Genomic DNA, 18011 nt, shown 5'->3' on the forward strand with positions numbered 1-18011 from the left:
ACACACGCACAAACATGCGCATGCACACGCACACGCACACACACACTTTATGTATATTATATTTATTAAAATCTGACACTCTGAATATGGTTCGACAAATGAGGGCAAGAGACGGAGGCAGGAAGCTGAAGGGGGGGGTTGTTCCATTTATTTCTTAACAAACACGTGTTTACTGGCTCCTCTCACCTTTTCTTTCACCTTTATCAACATCATGAGCTTCTGAAATCATCATAGCATACTGGAAAAAATAGTACATTTATTTTTTTTTTATGTATCTATCTATGTATTAATTTATTTATTCGTCCTTTGCATAGTTAACACCAGGTAAGAAAAATATTCACACATTATTTTCTGGAGTTAGGAAACAGCACCACCAGTTTTCATAAAGAGGGGAGGTTTTTCCTAAAGTAACGTTATCATGACAAACAAATCCAGGTGGAGCACCTGGACGCTGTGTCAAAGAGACGGAGATTTAAAAAAAAAAAAAAAGAAAGAAAGAAAAAGAAAAATGCTCCATGTGACCGATTTATTTCCCGAGTTCTGAGTGTAGTACCAGTTTTCACCTCCTGTCTGTGTTTGGACAGTTGATATCAAAGACAGAAATAAAATACAAAATGACTGAAATCAGAAAATAAAAAATGCATACACACACACACATACACATACATATATATATATATATATACATATATATATATATATATATATATATATATATATATATATACATATATATATATATATATACATATATATATATATATATATACATATATATATATATATATATACATATATATATATATATATATATATATATATATATATATATATATATATATATATACATACATATATACATACATATATACATACATATACATATATATATATACATATACATACATATATATATACATACATATATATACATATATATATGTACACACACACACATATATATGTATGCATATATATATATACACATATATATCCAAAAAAAAACTGACATGAAAAATGGGGGGTGGGGGGTCCTGAATGACTGAGTCAGCCACCGCTGGTCGGCCACGTCTACTAGCAACTCATTACGTCTCACCGTAGCTTCATTATCATCATGCTCCTCCTCCTCAGTGTCTTTGGTCCGTGTGCTCAATGTGGAGACGGAATGTGGAAAAACAGAACGAAGGCAGAAGGAGACGTACAAACTGGGTAGAGAGGTGCGGCCGGTGTGTTACAGTGGTGATGACGGAGGAGGAGGAAGAGTAGGAGGTGGTGGAGAAGAAAGAAGAGGAGGAGGAGCAGGAGAAAGAGGAGGTGGAGGAGGAGGAGAAAGAGGAAGTGGAGAAGCAGGAGAAAGAGGAGGAGGAGAAAGAGGAAGTGGAGAAGCAGGAGAAAAAGGAGGAGGGGAGGAGTAGGATGAGGTGGACACAAACTGCTCCATGGTCGTGTGTGGGAGAGGCTACTGCGGGCGCCATAAATTAACTGAAAAACAATAGAAAATGACAAACAATAAAGAAAAAACTACATGAATGACTGAATGAATAAATCAATGAATGAATGAATAAATGAATGACAAGAAACAACAAATCTCCGACAAGTCGGCACTTGGCGTCAAAGAGTTCGAAGGTAATTTAAAAGCCAGTCGGCTTGCAGGCACAAAATGGAAGGCCTGCAAGGTCAGCCGGCCGCCACCAGGGGGAGCCCTCACACCAGCTCTGAGCTGCGGGGAGCCGGAGATTCAGGATGAATGACCCGCTGAGTCGTAAATTAGTTCATCCAGGTGATGAATCTCTTGACTCACATCCTACAAAACCACCACCACACTCCAACATCCAACATCTCCTCAGACGGAGGAGGAGCCAAGAGTGCACTTCCTGTCGGGTCAGGAAGTAGTTTTTAATTATTAAAAACTAGTTTCTTAAGCCTTATTTGCACGGGATTAGTATCACCTGGGGACCTCTGGTAATTTGTAATAATCACGGAGGACATCGGTGATCTTGATGCCGTGCGACTGCGTCATGTCTGTAATTTGTCAAGTAAAAACTCCACCGCAAATTACCTAACATATTTCACCAAACACAGACGTCCTGTGATAATACCAGTCCCGTGTGAATCCGCATCTCAGTGATTGGGGTGCATTTTTTATTTTTATTGCGCGCCTTTTCAACTTCTTTTCAGTTGAAAAATGGAGGCTGCTGGGAAATTATTAGTGGCAGCTCTGACAGCGTTTTAGGCACAAACACAGTCTCGCATCAGTACTGGAAACCCATTCCAAGAAAGAGCGAGCTGCGTTCCATCAACAGAGCCAAATTTTGGAAGATGCTAAAATGGATTACATGGCATGGCAGCCTGCTGTAAGAAACACGTTTTATCTGTAAAATGGCTTACGACGGCCCGTTATCCCAACAACAACTGTACAGAAGTCACGTTGCTGATATACAGTTGCCATGACCACTAACCTGTAATGTGACCAAACACGTACTGTTGTAGCCGCCGTTGAGCTTTGCTTTGCACATGTGACAAAAGCGGACGTGATGTGCACGGCTTTGATGTCATATTCAGGTCTTAATATCAGTAAAATAGAGTAAAATACAGACTTCACTTATCCCGTGCCAATGTACTGACAGAAACACAGACGTGGTGGTGGGGGTCATTTACAAATTCCCAGAGGTCCCCAGGTAATACTAATTCATTCATCTGTTTTTTTTTTCCTTTTTTATAAAAAATAATCCTATTTTCTGTTTTAAATTAAAAAGTAGTTACTTAATCTGACTTTTTCCCCTTTTTTTTAAAGGAAAAGGAAAGAAATCAGATTTTAAACGAGCTATTCATCAAAAAATAGTTTCTTATTCCGTTTTTTTTTAATTATTATTATTAATTTTTAAAAGGCACTTGAGGAGTATCTGCACCTGTGAGACCTGAGGCTCCTCCCTCAACTAAGAGGAGCGGAGGAACGAGTGGGAGGAGAGGATGTGTGAACCCGGAGAACCTGAGGTGCCACTTACTTCTTCTTGTCCTTGTCCTTCTTGAGCGGCTGAGAGAGGGAGAGCGTCTCAGCCGCCACCTTCTTCCGGTTGAAGGTGTTCATCTCCTCCTCCAGGTCCCGCCGCTTCTCTTCCACCTTCCTCTTCTCCTCCTGGTGCATCCGCTTCAGCTGCTCAAACTTGTCGTGGAGCTGCGAGAGGCGAAGGAGAAGAGGAAGAAGAGAAGGAGGAGGAAGAGCAGGAGGAGAAGAAGAAGAAAAAAAGAAGCAGAAGAGGCAGCAAGGGATGCCGTCAGTGACTGCAGCTGATCCCTGGACCTGCAGGAGCAGCTCCAGCTCCACACTCACCTCTCGCTCCTTCTCCTTCAGCTCCGCCTCCGTCTCTTTCACTTTGTTGACAAACATCTGTCGCATCTCCTCCTCCTTTCGCTGCAGGTCCCCAAGGAACTCCTTCCTCTTGGCCTCGTACGTCTCCTGGAGGCTGGAGGAGAATCAGCAGTCAGGATGGGGCCGCTGGCACTGGGTGTGTGTGTGTGTGTGTGTGTGTGTGTGTGTGTGTGTGTGTGTGTGTGTGTGTGTGTGTGTGTGTGTGTGTGTGCACCTGAATGGCTGGCTGTCAGGGTCCGTGTCCTTGAAGCCCATCTCCTCCAGCTTGCAGCGGCGGTACAGCTCGTAGTGGCGAGCGTGCGTCTGCTCCCTCAGGTCCTCCATGTTCACCCTGATCAGCATCTCACGCAGCTTCACGAAGTCGCAGTGGCTCTCGTTTTCCACTGGGGGGAGACACACACACACATCAGGTTGTTGTGACGTTTCACTGGAAACTATCAGAAAAACTCTAGTTGCGCTAAATATTTTGATATAACAAAAAAAGATTTAAAAATGACATATCTTCATTGTTTTCTGTTCTTTGAAATAAAGTTTGTGTGAAATTCATCTGTAACAGTTACATTGTATATTGCATTTTTTCCCCAGAGTATTTCCACATTCTTTGAGGTTTTTCGTACTATTTTGAAAGTCTTAATTTGTTTGTTTCTTTTGATTTGGGTTTGAAACACTTTCATTTTGAAGGTTTTACGACTAGCAGCAGCAGCAGCAGCAGCACTACCACCACCACCAGTTGAGACCAACTCCTATACAATGAGCAGCAATTCAGCAGATGAAATACTGGTTGGCATCAGGCGACTCGTTCTATCCCTCCAGTTTAATTCTACTGGCCTATCTGTCAACCCCCCCCCCCTCTTCCTCCCTCGCTTCTCCTCCTCCTCTTCCTCCTCCTCCTCAACCTCTTCCTTCCTCCTCCTCTTCTCTTCCTCCCCTCCTCTTCCTCCCTCGCTTCTCCTCCTCTGCCCCTTCTTCTTCCCCTCCTCTTCTCCTCCTCCTCAACCTCTCCCTTCCTCTTCTCCTGCTCCTCCTCCTCCTCCCTCTCTCTTTCAAAAGCAGATTGTGCCAGGAATGAGAAGTTGTACACAAAAAGGAGGAGGGAAAAAAGGAAGGACTGGCGGCCGGGTCTCTGCACTCTGGTCCCCGACTGGTAAAAAGTGAACGTCGGCATGAGATTCATTTATTTATTCATGTTTGTTTGCACAATATAACAAACCAAGAACCATCAAGAACATCATTAGATCACTTTAAAAGTGACTGACAGAAGTCAACGGGGCTGAAATGTGAAGATCAATACTCCATCAGACTAAGAAATGAATTCTTGGAATTTGTCACTCTTCCTTTTGGCGGAAGCGTTTTCTTTCTTTCCTTCCACTGGGAGACTGGACAACTCTTGACTAAAGTCCAAGTTATTTCCCAGCCTCAAGTTTCCCTTCTGGGGTTTAATAAAAACTAAAACCCTGGCAGCCAGCGAGAGGAGGAGGACTGGAGGACAGGAGGAGGAGGAGGAGGAGGAGGTGGACTGGAGGAAGAGGAGGAGGAGGACTGGAGGAGGACGAGGAGGAGGAGGACTGGAGGAAGAGGAGGAGGAGGACTGGAGGAGGACGAGGAGGAGGAGGAGGATCTTGATATTGATCTCTGATATCTGTCTCAGCACCATGTTTCTCATTCAGTCTTCATCAACATGACACTGACTGAGCTGCGCCACCAGTGGGCACAGCTGTTCAACACTGTTTAAATGCTGACTGTAGTGAAGAGACACTGCTCCAGCTGACAGCAGAACAACAGAACAGAACAACAGAACAACAGCAGAACCAAGAGAGAGAAAGAAAAAACACGCCGTCTCTGGAGATTTACAGCCACTGGTGGAGGAATCCAACCCCAGGAGACAATCAGCCTTTAAAAATAACCAGAGAGAGAGAGAGAGAGAGAGAGAGAGAGAGAGTCCCTCCGAGGGTTGGAGAATGTCGGGGGGGAAATGGGGATAAGGAAGAGAGCAGGAAACTGAGGGAGGAAGGGAGGAAGGGAGTGAGAGAGGGAGGAATGAAGGAAGGCCAGAGGGAAGGATGGAATGAAGGGAAGAATGAAGGAGGGGAGAAATAAAGGAGGCGAAGAAGGAAGGAAGTGAGGAAGACAAACACTAGAAGGGAAGAAATAAGAAGTGAGGGAGGGAGGGAGGAGAGATTAGAACGAAGGAAGGAAGGAAGGAAGGAAGGAAGGAGAAAATGGGAGAGTGAGGTTGTGTGTGGGTGATGATGATGACGATGATGATGATGATGATGGCTGCACTGTCACAGTCTCTCCATGCCTCATGCAGGCAGCTGCTCTGCTTCCAGGTAGAGGGTAAAAATAAACAAGCCACCAGGGGGCGCCACCAGCAGCAGCCACCAGCAGCAGAAACATCTGCCACCACAGACTGATTGGCCTCAAAACAACAGCCTCAAAGGTCGTTTACAGCCTGTTCGTCTGACTGTTTCTTCGCTTGCTGGCTTGTTTGGTTGTTTGTTTTTTCTGCACATGCAGCACACATCAACCTCAAGTTAGCTGAGGTGCAAAACAGATTAGATTAGTGTAACTGGATTATATATGGAGCTGAAGACTTGTTTACTGGGAGTATTGAAGGGGGCGGTGGGGAGGTGGGGGAGGAACGAGGAACGAAAGGGAGGGAGGAAAGGACGGAGGGAGAAATTAAGGGAGGGAGGGAAGAAAGAAGGGAGAAATGAAGGGAGGGAGGGAGGGAGGAACGAAAGGGAGGGAGGAAAGGATGGAGGGAGGAAGGAAGGGAGGGAGGGAAGAAAGAAGGGAGAAATGAAGGGAGGAAGGGAGGGAGGAAAGGACGGAGGGAAGGGAGGAAGGGAGGGAGGGAAGAAAGAAGGGAGAAATGAAGGGAGGAAGGGAGGGAGGAAAGGACGGAGGGAAGGGAGGGATGAGGGAGGAAGGAAGGAAAGGAGGGCAGAAAGAAGGGAGAAATGAAGGGAGGGATGGAAGAAGGAAAGGGAGGGAGGAAAGGACAGAGGGAGAAATTAATGGAGGGATGGAGGAAGGAAGGGACGGAGGGAAGAAAGAAGGGAGAAATGAAGGGAGGAAGGGAGGGAGGAAAGGATGGAGGGAAGGGAGGGATGAGGGAGGAAGGAAGGAAGGGAGGGAAGAAAGAAGGGAGAAATGAAGGGAGGGATGGAGGAAGGAATGACGGATGGAATGCAACTTCAGCTCAAAGGCTTAAACATTCAAGTTGTGGATGACTGACTGACTGACTGACTGACTGATGATACTTGTGGTAGAAGGCTGAAGACTCCTCACCTTGCACCACCCCCCAGGGATACTGCCTGGCCCTCACCGTCTTGTTCCCCACCTTCACCTCCTCCACGCTGCCCACCACAGCAAAGGGCAGGTGCGCCTGCAGACCGAGAAGAGGAGAAGCAGAGGAGAAGCAGAGGAGAAGCAGAGGATCAGGGTGAGGCAACACATTCAGTTTGCTTCTGGTTTGTTGTTTCTTCTCTCTCTTACATTCATGGAGGCGTTGATCTCGCTGACGGCCTCGTCGTCGGTGGGGAACTGATAGATCTGGACGCCGTTGCTCACCAGCTCACTCATGATCTTGATCTTGAACTTGTGGAGCTCACTCTTGGAGATGGTGTCGGCTTTGGCAATGATGGGGATGATGTTGACCTGAGAGGAGAAGGAGGAGGAGGAGGAGGAGGAAGAGGGAGAGGAGGATGGAGAGGAGCAGAAGGAGGAGGAGGAGGGGGAGGAGGAGTAAGAGGAAGTGGAAGAGGGGGTGGAGGAAGAGGAGGAGGAGTGGGTGAAGGGGGAAGAGGTGGTGGAGGAGGGGGAGGAAGGAAGAAGAGGAGGAGGGTGGAAGAGGTGTGAATCAAGGAGTGTCTTAGTGAATCACTAAGTGAATCACTAAGTGAATCACTAAGTGAATCAGTGAGTGAATCAGTGAGTGTCTGGGGGAATGGAGACCAGCAAGTGCAAGCGCAGTGCAGACACACACACACACACACATACACACACACACTAGAAGCATCAGTTCGGCTCCAGTAGAGACGGAGCCACTTTTTGAAAACAATTCTACCGGAAATAATAACAAGAAGAATATTTATTCAGTCATCTTCAATTTTAAAAGGAGGAGGTTGTTTATTTGTTTTTGTTTTCCTTCCAGTGTCAACAACCTGAGCAGGATGGAAAGTGAAGACGCTGCAGTCTAGCCCAGGGTGGGCAAACGACAGCCCGGGGGCCACGGGCAGCCCATTAAGCTTTTTAATCCGGCCCTTTGAACTTGAAGAAATGAGGGTAATAGTCAGTAAGTCAGTGTTCAAGTTCAGTGTTTTAATGAGGAGCTAAATATCGTGGCGCTTCAAAGACTCAGATTTTGTTGTAACTTTGCTTTTGTTCATTTTCAATTGACATTAAAGCACGTTTTCTATTTTCCCTCCTATGTGGTGGCTCACCAGAAACATCCGTCTGCTCCGGCTCCTCAAATGAATTCCAAAATTTTAGAACACAAAAAGTCGACCCAGCCCTGGTCTCGCTGAGCCACAGCCGAGTCCCGCTGAGGGAACACCAGCCGGAGCCCCGTGGAGGAGCGGCTTTACGGGTGGAGAGAGAGCATCCGAGAGGCGGAGCTTCCATCGCGTCCCTGAGCAGGAGCTCACGCAACCGCAGCTTCCTCCACTGAAGAAGCAACAGCAGGCGTCTCTGGACGCCAGGACACTCTTGGCAGGGAGGAAAAGAGCAGCGAGCAGCAGGTCCTGGACTCTCATCGCAATCTGACCATCTGCCGCACCGTCTTTGAACTGCATCTTATTGAAAATCACACCATCACCAAAGAAAGCAGCAGCAGAAGAAACCAACTCCACTGGGCTGCTTCTCCGTCATCTCCACAAACTGACCACGACACAAACGTTATCAATTTGCTCCCGTATTGTTGTTGAATGTGTGTTTTTTTTTTTTTAGAAAAGCCACCTATGGATGGCTGTCGAGGATTAGCACGTACGCTAATAACACTGAAGCCAAGCATCCACTGCGACCCTGACAATGCAATTGCATATCAGATAAAACAGCGTTTCTCGACTGATGCGCCACCCACTCTGTGGCTCACAGAGCTGTTTTGATTGGCTCGCAATTTCATGTTCAGTTACCATAAAGGCCTATAATGTCTATATATTTATAGACATTATTCATTTCACAGGACACACAATTCAATGAACTTGTTTTAACTGCCGTAGACACCATAGGAAGCGGTCTAGCGTTTGATTTGTCATTTTGTTATATATCTAATTATTTTTGTGGAATGAATTTGAGTGACAACTTCATGATGTTGAGACGCCACCAGCTGAGAACCACTGAAATAAATGACACATAAACACACACACACACACACACACACACACACACACACACACACAGTCCTGAAATACAACACGCTGAAACTCAAAGCAGGCAGGAAAAAACACAGCAAAATTCTTTTCTTTTCCTTTTTGCCTTTTATTTTCCTGGGGACTCTTGACATCCAAATCGCCCTCCTCCTTCCCCCAACGGCAAAAAGAAAAGAAAAATCCCTGACAGAACAGAGGGATTTCCACATCTGTGTGAAATACACACCTGCAGCCGTTAGCAGAGGGTCGACTTTCAGCAGCAACAAGATTCTCATGGACAAAATGACTCTGTGTGTGTGTGTGTGTGTGTGTGTGTGTGTGTGTGTGTGTGTGTGTGTGTGTTCTTGCGTGCTACCTTGCTGTCCAGCTTCTTCATGGTGACGAGGTCCAGCGACTTGAGCGAGTGTCCGGTGGGGGCGATGAAGTAGAGGCAGATGTGGATCCGGGTGTCATGGTAGTTGAAGAGCGAGCGCTTGATCTTCAGCTCCTCCTGCAGGTAGTTCTCGAACTGCGTGTCGATGTAGTCCACGATGGGCTTGTAACTGGGCGGAGGGGGGGGGGGGGGCATATAAATACATAGTTGAATATAAAAGTGGAGTTTAGAGAGCGATTATTTGTGAAGGCTTTTATTACAGTCTGGTTGAGCTGAAGTTGGAAAAGTGGAATGAAACAAACTCTAATATTGACGGTAGCTCCTCCATCCATCAAGACCTCTGACCTCTGACCTCTGGTCAGCTCAGTCCAGATTATCTTGCTTTTGCTTTCTTACTCTGTAAATATTTTATTTTATTTCATTATTTCTTTTAAATTAATATAAATGTCCTTCTTTTGCACAATAATTTTGCTCATTTGCTGTAATTGTGCAAATTTCCCCAATGTGGAATGAATAAAGACTTCAATCTATCTATCAATCCATTATTCTGTCACAACTTTTGTTAACCAATGTATTGGTTCATTAATGACAAAATTACTATTTACATGTTCCGAGTACTAGGTACATGTCAGTAGAATAGAATAAAACAGTCCCTCAACGCATCCACTTCACAGTCCTCCTCCACAACCAGGCCCCTGCTACCTTCCCACCCTGCACCCTGCTGACGCTAACTTCCTCTCTCCACCAACCAGAACCAAGCACCGCACCTGGGGCGACAGAGCCTTCTCCATAGCTGCCCCCACCCTCTGGAACTCCCTGCCCAAACACATTGGTGACTGCTCTGATTTACCCACTTTCAGATCACTTCTCAAAACCCACCTCTTCAGAACTGCTTTCACACCTGCCTCACTGTTTTGTATTGCCTGTCCTGCGATGATATACATTCCTCTGTCTTTTATTTCTTCTTGATCCGTTTGTTTTCTTGTCATTTTTATGTACCCGGAATTTATGATTAACTTATAGTTTTGTATGCTCTGATTTTACTTTGTTAACTGCCCTGTAAAATGTCTTTGAGTTCTCTGAAAAGCACTATACAAATAAAATGCATTATTATTATTATTATTATCATCATCATCATCATCATCATCATCATTATTATTATTATTATTATTATCACTATTATTATTATTATTATTATAGATAGATAGATAGAATAAATGTAATAGTATAAAGGAGCTGAATAAGTTCTTTAACTTATATTGTTTTTTTGTTTTTGTTTTTTTATCAGTACAGTTACTGAAGTGCAGGATGTACTGCAGTACTTTGGCCACCACTGCTGTCCATGAACGCCCCACCAGTTCCAGCTTCTCTGTGAAATGCGTCCACTCTGACCTCTAGGGGCCTGGTCAGTTTCTCTCAGTGTTGTACAGTAAGTGGCTGGCTGTCAGAGGGCGTGAGAACAGCTGAGCCCAGTTAAAAGAAATATTTCAGCTTCGTCCCACCTCGTCGCTCCCGCAGCCACAAAAACACACAAAAATGTGCAGCATTTGCACCTCAGTGTCTTCCTTCCTTGATTTGTTGGGGAACTCTGGCCACAATGACCTAATTAAGGCAGGACGCAGGACTAGGATTCTCGCTGGAAAACGTTCCAGAGTCAGATTGGAGGAGGGGGGGGGGTCACCCCAGCATGTGTTTTCAAGTAGCGGATGAACGAACGGAAAACAGAAGGCAATACTTGATGCCTCTGGCTTCATCTCCTCCCTCCATTGAGCCAGCACACGGGACTGAAAACAACTTCCTGTCGCCATCAGAGGACCAATCAAATTTGTTGGTCAGAGGCAGAGCTCTGTGACTGGCTGCTGTAAGGACTTGGCAGAAACTGCTAAACATCGTCCAGTGAGAAATCCTTCACTCAACAGTTGAACGGAGCACCGAAACAAAGTGCAGCAAGACAAGGCTGATTAGCTAGGGCTAGCCAACGTAGCATGGCTACCCTGATTAGCTAGGGCTAGCCTGCTTAGATCACACTAGCCTGCTCAGCTGGGGCTAGCCCAGGCACGGGCAAACTACAGGCCGGGAGCCATAGGTTAAGCTTTTTAATCCGTCCCGCCGAACCTAGTAAGTAAGTTAGTAAAAACTTATGTCACCGATTTTTCTGCAGTGTTTTAAGAGTCATTTCAATGAAGAGCTAAATGAAAAGCAAAATTATTCACTAACAGTTGACATTAAAGCACACGTTTTCTACTTCTCCCATGATATACATTTTCTCCTCCTATGAGGTGGGTCGCCAAAACACTGCATCCATCTGCTCCTGCTTCGGCACCTCTGGCAAATCGTAGAAGCCATTGTGGCCCCACCAGTGAAAAAGCTGAGACCTGGCTACCTGTCCTCCTTGTTGATCTGGTCTCCAAAGCCCACGGTGTCCACGATGGTCAGCTTGAGGTGGACGTTGCTCTCCTGCAGGTCGTAGGTCCGCGGCCGCAAGTAGACGCCGTTCTGGTAGTGGCTGGCCTCCTCGTTCTCAAACATGGTGTTGAAGAGCGTGTTCATCAGCGTGGACTTGCCGATGCCCGTCTCCCCTGCATTAGGTCGGAGGGGGGGTTCATTCACGTGCAATGTCCCACAGCGGCCAGCGGGCGTTCCGCAGCTACTCACCTACACACAGGATGTTGAAGCAGAAGCCCTGCGTGACCGACTTGCTGACCAGCTGGTCGGGGAGGCTGTCGAAGCCCACGTGGCCACCAAGACTCAGGCTGCGCTTCTCCTCGTTCTGAAGGAGGACGGTTGAAAAAGAAAACATTAGAAGGCTGATGGCAAGGAGGAGGAGGAAGAGGAGGAAGAGCAGACAGATGGAGGAGACATCAGGCCAACGTGGAAACGGCTTCACATTCTTCAGTAAAACAAACAGTTGGGAAGTGCAACAGCTTCTGACATCTGAGCTGAACTATAGCTTCCACGGAGCTGAAGCCGCTGCTGTTGCTGCCTCATCCAGCTGCTGTAAACAACAAGCAAATATAAACCCCCCTCCTATAAATAGGCCGGAGGCTCCTGCAGCCAAACAATTAGCGATGCTCCTGAACTGAGCAGCAGCAGCAGCAGCAGCAGCGGTGGCCAGATTATCATCGTCTGTTGCTGCTGCTGCTGCTGCTGCTGCTGCTGCTGCTGCATTCCTCAGGGCTGATGTCACCAAACACAGCCAGAGCGTGTGTGTGTGTGTGTGTGTGTGTGTGTATGTGTGACTACAGGAGGGAGCAGAAGCAGGACTACCACATCATGTGATCTGTTCTGAGCTCTGCTGCATCCATCAGACTCAGAGCCCATGTGGTGGACCTCCAGAAAAAAATCTCTTTAAAAAAAAAACCTGTCAGACAAATAAAAGTCCTGCCATGGGAGAGGAGGAGAAGGAGAAGGAGAAGGAGAAACCCGCAGGTGTCAGTCTTCCTCTGCAGTGCTTGTGTTAAATACGCAGTGACTACGTTCACATGCAGAGCTTAATGGAGCGAAGCTCATAATTCGTTTTTCTCGTCAAATCGGACTTCTCTCCTCGTCCCCGTATACACGCCGCTGAGAAAACGCGTCACCTTCCAGTGAACCTCTGTCGTCGCACAACAACAAAACAACAGGAGCGACTGACGGTGCTTACGGGTTGGGAAAACAGACTGTGGGAGAGAGAGGGTTTGCAACCGTAGCGTGTGGAGCTTCAGTAAAGGCAATGCAACGTATCTACCGACTCCTCCTGTCGTGTTGATCAACAGACTTAGAAGACACAACGGTACTGAAGGAGAAACTTTGTGGACTTGTGAAAGTATTTCCAGCCTCCAGGAAGTAACTAAAGCAGCCGCATTGTTCGCCATTGCTCTGTACGGACGGGCGAGTTGTACAGATCGCCGTGTCGTGACAAACTTTTTTTTGCGGAGGACACAAGTTGAGTACAAAGGTTCTCGTTTGTGTCCTCAGTTACACACAAACTCGTAGCAGCGCCGCTCATCGAAGGAGCTCGTGTCTGTCAACGCAGGGGTGTGGCGCATGCGCACGCACACACACACATGCGCACACACATTGTCCAGTTGTATACAATGTGTATACATGGCAGAGAAATTTGAATTCCAGTCGGAGTTCTCAGACTCCGATCATAGTCGGATTAACCGGTCCTTCCAGAAAAATGCGGGGATCTTTTGTGTTCGTTGCGGGCAAAAATACTTGATTCTGCGGTACGTTTTCTAAAAAGAAATGCAATAAAAATGTGCGGGATATTTCTGCAATTTTATGCGATGAAATTGCAGGAATTTGCAAAAATTGCGGGGGAACTTCAAGAAGTGCGGTTGGATGAATATCAATGAAAAAAAACGGCTCTCCAACACCATTCTCACTAGCTACTACTACCTTAGTGTAAAGAGTCGTATCTAATGACCTCCTATGATTGAGTGTTCGACCGAAACCAACACTCTTTAGAAAGCTGGACTGTGATCCATGACCTCTGACCCCCCCCCCCCGAGCCAGCGGTCAAAACTCTGGACCGGTCGGACCCATAAATCAGAATGAGTTGGCTGATTGATTGATTGATGATGCAGCATCACAAAACAGACAATGAAGATTATTGATGGAAGCAGGGCTGCGTTACATTCAGAATGTTTTGATCGTTCCAGTACCTTGGTCTCGTCACCGCTTCCTGAACAAAACTTTTATCAATACTGGAAGTTTTACAAAATCACATTGTTGCCATCATACAACACAAAGACATTAGTTGATATTTTTCCTTCTGATTCAAATGAGGATTTTCCCCTGAATCCACTGTTTATCCTGATCCTACTTCATGAAGTGGAGCCACTTTAGCATCTTTAGCATGACTCAGACATCAACAACAGTTTGTCTTCAGTTCCCACCTCCATCATGTGGAAGCCAATCAGCAGCCACTTTACATCTTCATGTCGAATGATCACTGGCTGTCAGAGACCGAGGCAGACTCCCTTGGATAAATATCGCAATTTGGAACCGAAACAGGATTCGATTGTTTCGGTGCAACAAATTCCTCATAGTTTGGAACTCACGCCTTCTGAGGGTGGGCAGCGGACAAGAGAGGTCACGACCCCTCAGGACCCCGCTGGTGAAAGACCGCCGGTCAACCACCAGCAGGAGGCACCCCTGGGGGCTCCTGGTGGTGAAATGAGCCACAAACTCCACGACCAGCACCGTTTTTTCCTTCTCTTTTTTCCCCTCTTTCTGCTGAAAATGGTTTTTTTTGTTTGTTTTAAGAGGTGTTCAGTGGACTGGGACTCAGTTTAACCATCTGCTCCAGTTTGAGTGCCAAAACCCCTCAGGACAGTGAGAGAAAGTCACAGTAATTTCAGGAATTTCCACCCATTCTGTAGACAGATATTGACCGATTGGGGGTTGGGGAGGGGAGGGGGCAGCTGGCGCTGCTCTGTCATTGGTCAGTGGCATCATTGGACTGGACACACCCCACCCGCCCCCCACCCCGGGGGCTGTGATGTTCTAAATACAACCGACAAGACAAGTGGCTCTTCGCCCAGCATGCACCTGCACAGCTGACCGGTAGGGGCCGTCGGCAATGGCTTAGAGGGGGAAAAAATGAAATTAAAATTGGAGCATTTTATTGATTGTTTTATGTCCAAAGTGACTCCACATGCAAAGTGAAACCGGTAATAAAATCATAAGGTCTGCAGAGTTTCCTTCTTGGAGTCACAGCAACAAAACTGAGCAGCGTTTCCGTGACTCGAACCCAACTCCCAGCGCCTGGAGGAGGCGGAGCTTCATCTCATCCCATCTCGTGCAAGCAAGCAATGCTGTGCAAGCATCGCTGGAGATGCAAAAACAGACACATGCCCAGTTCAGGGTCACTGAGCCGCATGCACGAGCTAATATGTCGCTGGGCCATTTTCATTACATAACTGTTTACATGAAGGACATCACACTTTACACACACACACACACACACACACACACACACACACACACACACACACACACACACACACACACACACACACACACACATACCGCACACAGATGTATAGGTTCCACCCATTCACTTGGTTTGCAGCATCGATTGGTAGCTCATTGGCCTACAAAAGGGGTCTGAGGTGGAGAGGGCGGGGTCGCCATGGGTGGGAGGAGGGGGGGCCAGGGGGACGCATTCCCATCGACGTGGGGGGGGAGGATGGGAGGGTGCAACCGAGCACACATCCTCATCGACGGCCCGCACCTAATTAACAGCGTGCCCTTCACACACACACACACACACACACACACACACACACACACACACACACACACACACACACACACGCACGCACGCACGCTCGCACGCACGCACGCGCCCACACGCAGCGAGGCAAGGCTTTGTTCAGCAGGGAGTCACTCAGCTGAGCAAAGTGTCGAGAGCAACAATAGTAACATAATTTCCTGTATTGTGTTATTATTCCAGAGACGTGGATTGATCCGATCAGTCACCAGGCGATCAATTCAATTCCTGGCTACTGCTTGACCAAAATAATCCAGCTGCCGCTGCCGCTGTCTGATGGATTCGTTGATCATCCCATCAAATCAAATTGTATCAAGAAAAATTCAACAAAAAGTGATCCCTCAATCCGACTCCCATTATAGAAATATACACACACAACCAAACAGCCACATGCACGCTCTCTCTCTTTATCTCTCTCTCACACACACACACACACACAGGCACGCACGCACACACACACACACACACACACACACACACACACACACACACACTATCTTAACTGATCTAACTTATTCCCAAACACTTATTTTTAGCACTGTTTTAGATATGTAAATCATTTGTGTATATATATTTTAGTTCTTTTTAATTCTTCTCCTTGCACTGTACGTCCTGCTATAACGATGCAGATTTTCCCACAATAAATAACTTAAAAATAAATGAATTAAAAATGATACACATTTATATAAATAAATAAATAAACGATAAAGTAAAATAAATTACTACATATAAATTAAGACCTTCTTCTTCATCTTCCTTTCTCTCTCTCTCTCTCTCTCTCTCCACTTTTTATGTTGTATTCATAAATATATAAATCTCCCTCACTTGTTTTTGTTAAATTAAGTCTTTAGAAACTGGCCCAAAAACACGCAGACTGACATTGAGCTCCAGACTGGATCCCTCAAAGAGCTCCAGACTGTGAGGGAAGTCCGCATCAAGTTGAGCGTTCACCACCACCGTCGTCACCACCACCACCACCACTACTGTCCTTGCAAGACAGCGACTTGTCTGAGAGCTGCTGCACCAGAAAACCATCGTCCTAAATCTCCTGATCCCTGCTGCAGCTCCGGGGCTGCTGCTGCTGCTGCTGCTGCTGCCGCACCACTTGGTAGGAGCTTAGCAGACATCTGCAAAAAAAAAAGTTCAGCAGCTCACTCTGACCTCCACCCCCACCAATTCAGTGCACAACCACAACATTTGCTGAGACAGTCAAAAAACAAACACACACACACACACACACACACACACACACACACACACACACACACACACACACGTGTGAATTCCTCAGCGATGATGGTCTCTATTGTACTTGGTATTTTCCTGAAGGCTGCATTTGCATCATGGGTGCTGATGCACCGTCAGGCTTCCATGAATGACTGACAGGAGGCCATGGAGCTCAACACACACACACCGCGCGTGCGTGCGTGCGTGCGTGTCTGACCCTCTGCAGCCAGCATGTTTCCTGTCAAACTCCCCTGAACAGGAAGTCAAAGTGAAACCACATGTCAACGCATTTTTTCGGACTACTGTGGCTCCTGCAGGAGCCCATGGTCAGTCTTCATCTTCTCCTCCTTCAGCTGCTACGGGTCTCTCTCTCTCTCTCTCTCTGTCTCTCACACACACACACACACACACACACACACACACACACACACACACACACACACACACACACACACACACACACAAAGAGCAGGCAGCAAGAGGTGTCTCTTCTTCCTCTAGAAAAACACACCGACTTCACTCAACATTTTGTATATGTGCAACAGAACACATCCATCCATCCATCAATCTATTTATTTATACGTATTTATTCACATTGACAGGACATGGAGCAGCTGGGTGGCCGGCCCAAGAGTGAGTCACGACTCTACAACACGCGCACACATACACACTTACGCGCGAGCGCAAACACACACGCGCACGCACTTGCGACAACCTCCCACACCACACTGGAGGAAAAACCAGTGCGACCATCATGATGAACCGCTTCCACTATGTCGACTGAGCCCCATCACACACGCGCGCGCGCGCGTGTGTGTACATGCACGCATGAACATACTGACTGAAGGAGAACAGGCTGAGAACAGCGGGGGAGTCGTCGCTTGAAAACGGGCTAAACAGAACACTCGGCTCGGCACACCAACTCCCCGAATGAAATCTCCTGATGGGCGGAGAGAAAAATATAAATGCCAGGGGTGGGGAGGGAGCGAGGGAGCGAGAGAAGGAGGGAGCGCCGCGGCCAGTTACTTACTGAAAACACGTCGACGTCCGTGGCAGCCATGGTGGCGGAATGTGCGGTGTCAATGTCGGTGTCGGTGCGGGGCTGCTTTCCTGCTGCCTTCTGCCTGCTGCCTAAGACTGAGCCGAGGCGGAAGGGAGGGAGCAGCCCTCGTCGTGTCTCCGTGCCGAGTGGAAGTGACGCCGCGGCGGGCTGACAGCGACGGCTGGCTGGCTGGTTAGGGAGGCGCGCGCGCACATACAGGACGTGGGAAGAGCGCCGGAGGGGAGGGGCGGAGGGAGGCTAGCTAGCTGGGGCGAGATGGTAGCCTGTCGCGTACCGTCCGCTTCGCCCAGCAGGCTGAAAAGTCAGTGGACTCTGTTGAGTTAGTTTTTTTTTTTTTTTCT

The 18011-nt window shown here is 47.1% G+C and overlaps 1 protein-coding gene across 1 annotated transcript; it reads right to left on the minus strand.

Annotated features, from left to right (window-relative positions):
- Nucleotides 1-46: 46 nt before the first annotated feature.
- On the minus strand, nt 47-17868 carry septin8a (septin 8a). The gene is made up of 10 exons (XM_076019669.1): nt 17638-17868; nt 11774-11888; nt 11502-11697; nt 9101-9287; nt 6872-7033; nt 6665-6761; nt 3585-3753; nt 3332-3464; nt 3006-3175; nt 47-1482 (listed from the first exon to the last, which is right to left on the minus strand). Exons 1-10 carry the CDS (start codon nt 17665-17667, stop codon nt 1479-1481), a joined length of 1263 nt encoding a protein of 420 aa, XP_075875784.1. The 5' UTR covers nt 17668-17868; the 3' UTR covers nt 47-1478.
- Nucleotides 17869-18011: the final 143 nt, after the last annotated feature.

The sequence above is a fragment of the Nelusetta ayraudi genome, unplaced genomic scaffold (assembly GCF_046127955.1).
Source record: "Nelusetta ayraudi isolate G7.1 ecotype Tasmania unplaced genomic scaffold, CSIRO-AGI_Nayr_v1 ptg000011l, whole genome shotgun sequence".
NCBI lineage: Eukaryota > Metazoa > Chordata > Actinopteri > Tetraodontiformes > Monacanthidae > Nelusetta > Nelusetta ayraudi.